The 2500-nt window shown below is 43.5% G+C and overlaps 1 protein-coding gene across 1 annotated transcript in view; it reads right to left on the bottom strand.

Annotated features, from left to right (window-relative positions):
- Positions 1 to 975: 975 nt before the first annotated feature.
- The window catches only part of LOC115811301 (phospholipid scramblase 2), a 6792-nt gene continuing 5267 nt past the window's right edge, over positions 976 to 2500 (bottom strand). The window contains exons 6-9 of the mRNA XM_030773453.1: positions 2277 to 2388; positions 2079 to 2178; positions 1173 to 1231; positions 976 to 1002 (exon numbers count right to left, since the gene is read on the bottom strand). Coding sequence (XP_030629313.1) covers positions 976 to 1002; positions 1173 to 1231; positions 2079 to 2178; positions 2277 to 2388 — 298 coding nt within the window. The remainder of the gene's footprint in view (positions 1003 to 1172; positions 1232 to 2078; positions 2179 to 2276; positions 2389 to 2500) is intronic.

Genomic DNA, 2500 nt, shown 5'->3' with positions numbered 1-2500 from the left:
CGGACCCAATATTTGCCCTAACGTCAGCCCTCAGACCTACAGCCTCTTTCAGAACTTTTGTAGGACTGAAAACACTCATTCATTTCGGGTTAGTGGTTGAGGCCTCGTACATCCACACAAATGAAAACTGCCTGAGATTCAGTAGGTGATGCAAAGAGGAGATGGTGGAAGAAAAGAAGTGTTTTGTTTTTAAATGAAAAACGGGATTGATTATAGCAATAAAGGCTGATTATGCATCTGCTGCTAAACTGTGAATGTAGTGTGAAACTCTGGTGTCGCCGACTCAGATGTGGGCAAAAGAAAAAAAAAAAGATCCCTGTCTCTCCTTCCTTTCACAAAAGAAAGAGTGATAAAGGAAAACTTGAACTAAGATGTGTAATTCTAATATCATGGATATGCAGTAGATGGAGTAGTCGTATCTTTTAAAAAGAGAAAAATAGCCCTTATAAACTTCTATATCATAGTAACATTTTTAGAACGCTTGTCAGAAGTGGTGTGTTTTTAAATGTGTACATGACAGTAACCATGGTATTCTGTTCACTGTTTGTGTGTGTGTGTGTGTGTATGTGTGAGCTGGACGTTTGTACATAAAGATGTCTTATTGATACTTGTCATGGTTTTGGTGTAAACAAATGAAGAGTGAGTGTACTGTCCTTCTGAACGTCAGAATAACAAAGCGATGGGAGTGAGGTAGGCAAGTCCAGTCACGACCGGAAGCCGTTCTCCGCGAGAGTGGCAATGCTCGGACTAGCCGCAGACGTCCGCGCGTTCGTGGTGGTCACGGACACTCTCGCTCTGAACGCTTTGGTCTCTCGTGGGGGGAAAAAAACAAAACAAAACAAAAAACAAAAACGCCCGTGGGGAAAAAACATCAGTGGCAGTTTTTTCGTGGTGCAGCTGATCGGATCGTCCAAGGCTGTACGTTTTCACGGTCACCGGCTTCTCCGTTACACACGTTTCCTCTCACAGTCCTACTCAACTCATCTCAAAGAACATGTGATTCTGCTGACAGAGAGAGAGAGAGAGAGACGAGAAAAGGAGAGAGGAGGTTGCATCACTGTGGAAGTCTGGAGAAACGCGTCTAGTTGTGCTGGGCTGTCAGACTGGACACTCCAGGGCCTCTAATGTTCTGTGAGTTGACTGTGTGGTTATTATGGACTACAGCGACTCACGAGTAAAAAGGCGGCAGCCAGCAGGAGAACTTTAGTCTCAGCGTTCATGGTCAGAGGAACTGGGGAAAGATGATGGGAAAACTGTCATTGTGTCATCAGTGGACCTGCCTCTCATATTTACATATTTCAGATATGTCACCCATTGATTGGCTCAGACATTTACATATTTCAGATACCTCACCCATTGATTGGCTCAGACATTTACATATTTCAGATACGTCACCCATTGACTGGCTCAGACATTTACATATTTCAGATATGTCACCCATTGATTGGTTCATACATTTACATATTTCAGATATGTTACCCATTGATTGGTTCATACATTTACATATTTCAGATATGTCACCCATTGATTGGTTCATACATTTACATATTTCAGAAATGTCACCCATTGATTGGTTCAGACATTTACATATTTTAGATATGTCACCCATTGATTGGCTCAGAGATTTACATATTTCAGATACGTCACCCATTGACTGGCTCAGACATTTACATATTTCAGATATGTCACCCATTGATTGGTTCAGACATTTACATATTGCACATATGTCACTGACTGACTCTGTCCTGGCATTGTCAAGCCACTCCCACTCATCCTGTCTCCCCTGAATTACTCTGTTAAAACCTGAAACCTTAGCAGGTGAGCCTTTCCTAAACCACGGTTATTAATATTTATTAATGTCATGTTTTAATGCGGTCAGTTATTTCTTTTGCACAACATAGACAAAAAGACAAGGGAAAAGAATAAGTGTTGAAGAACACTGGAACCAAACATTCAGACATTGTTAATACCCATAGACATACTGTGTCTATTTATATTTATATATGTGTGTGTGTGCGTCTATGTATAGGCTTAACCCTACTGACTTTAAATTCACTACCATGGTAACTTTGACTCACCATCTATCCCAAAATACTCGTGGTCCATATTACACTCCTCGTTGTATCCGGGCCATCTCTTCCATATGGTCCCGACGTTTTCGCCGATGGCGGAGACCACCTGCTTTTCCAGAACAGGCGAGGGGAGTGAGAGTGTGAGGCTGGGAAGACTGGGAATATGACCCTCTCTCTCTCTGGTGGAGAAAAACAAACGCTCACCTGAAAGTCCTGATCAGAGCGGCAGCGGACCGGACAGCAGGAGCCCTGGACTCTCACCAGCAGGTTCCCCTCAGAGTCGCAGACCTCGAAGTAGGGCGTGAACATACTCCACCTGCCCAGAGACAGGGGGGGCTCGTAAAGTGAGCAGGTGAGAAGAAACTTTGATGATGCTCGTGTACCAGAGGACACGCATGCTCATCCTCATCCTCTCACTGACTCAGACG

The sequence above is a fragment of the Chanos chanos genome, chromosome 5 (assembly GCF_902362185.1).
Source record: "Chanos chanos chromosome 5, fChaCha1.1, whole genome shotgun sequence".
Lineage (NCBI taxonomy): Eukaryota > Metazoa > Chordata > Actinopteri > Gonorynchiformes > Chanidae > Chanos > Chanos chanos.
Note: the sequence above shows the minus strand (reverse complement) of the source record. Positions and strands in the feature narration are given on the sequence as shown.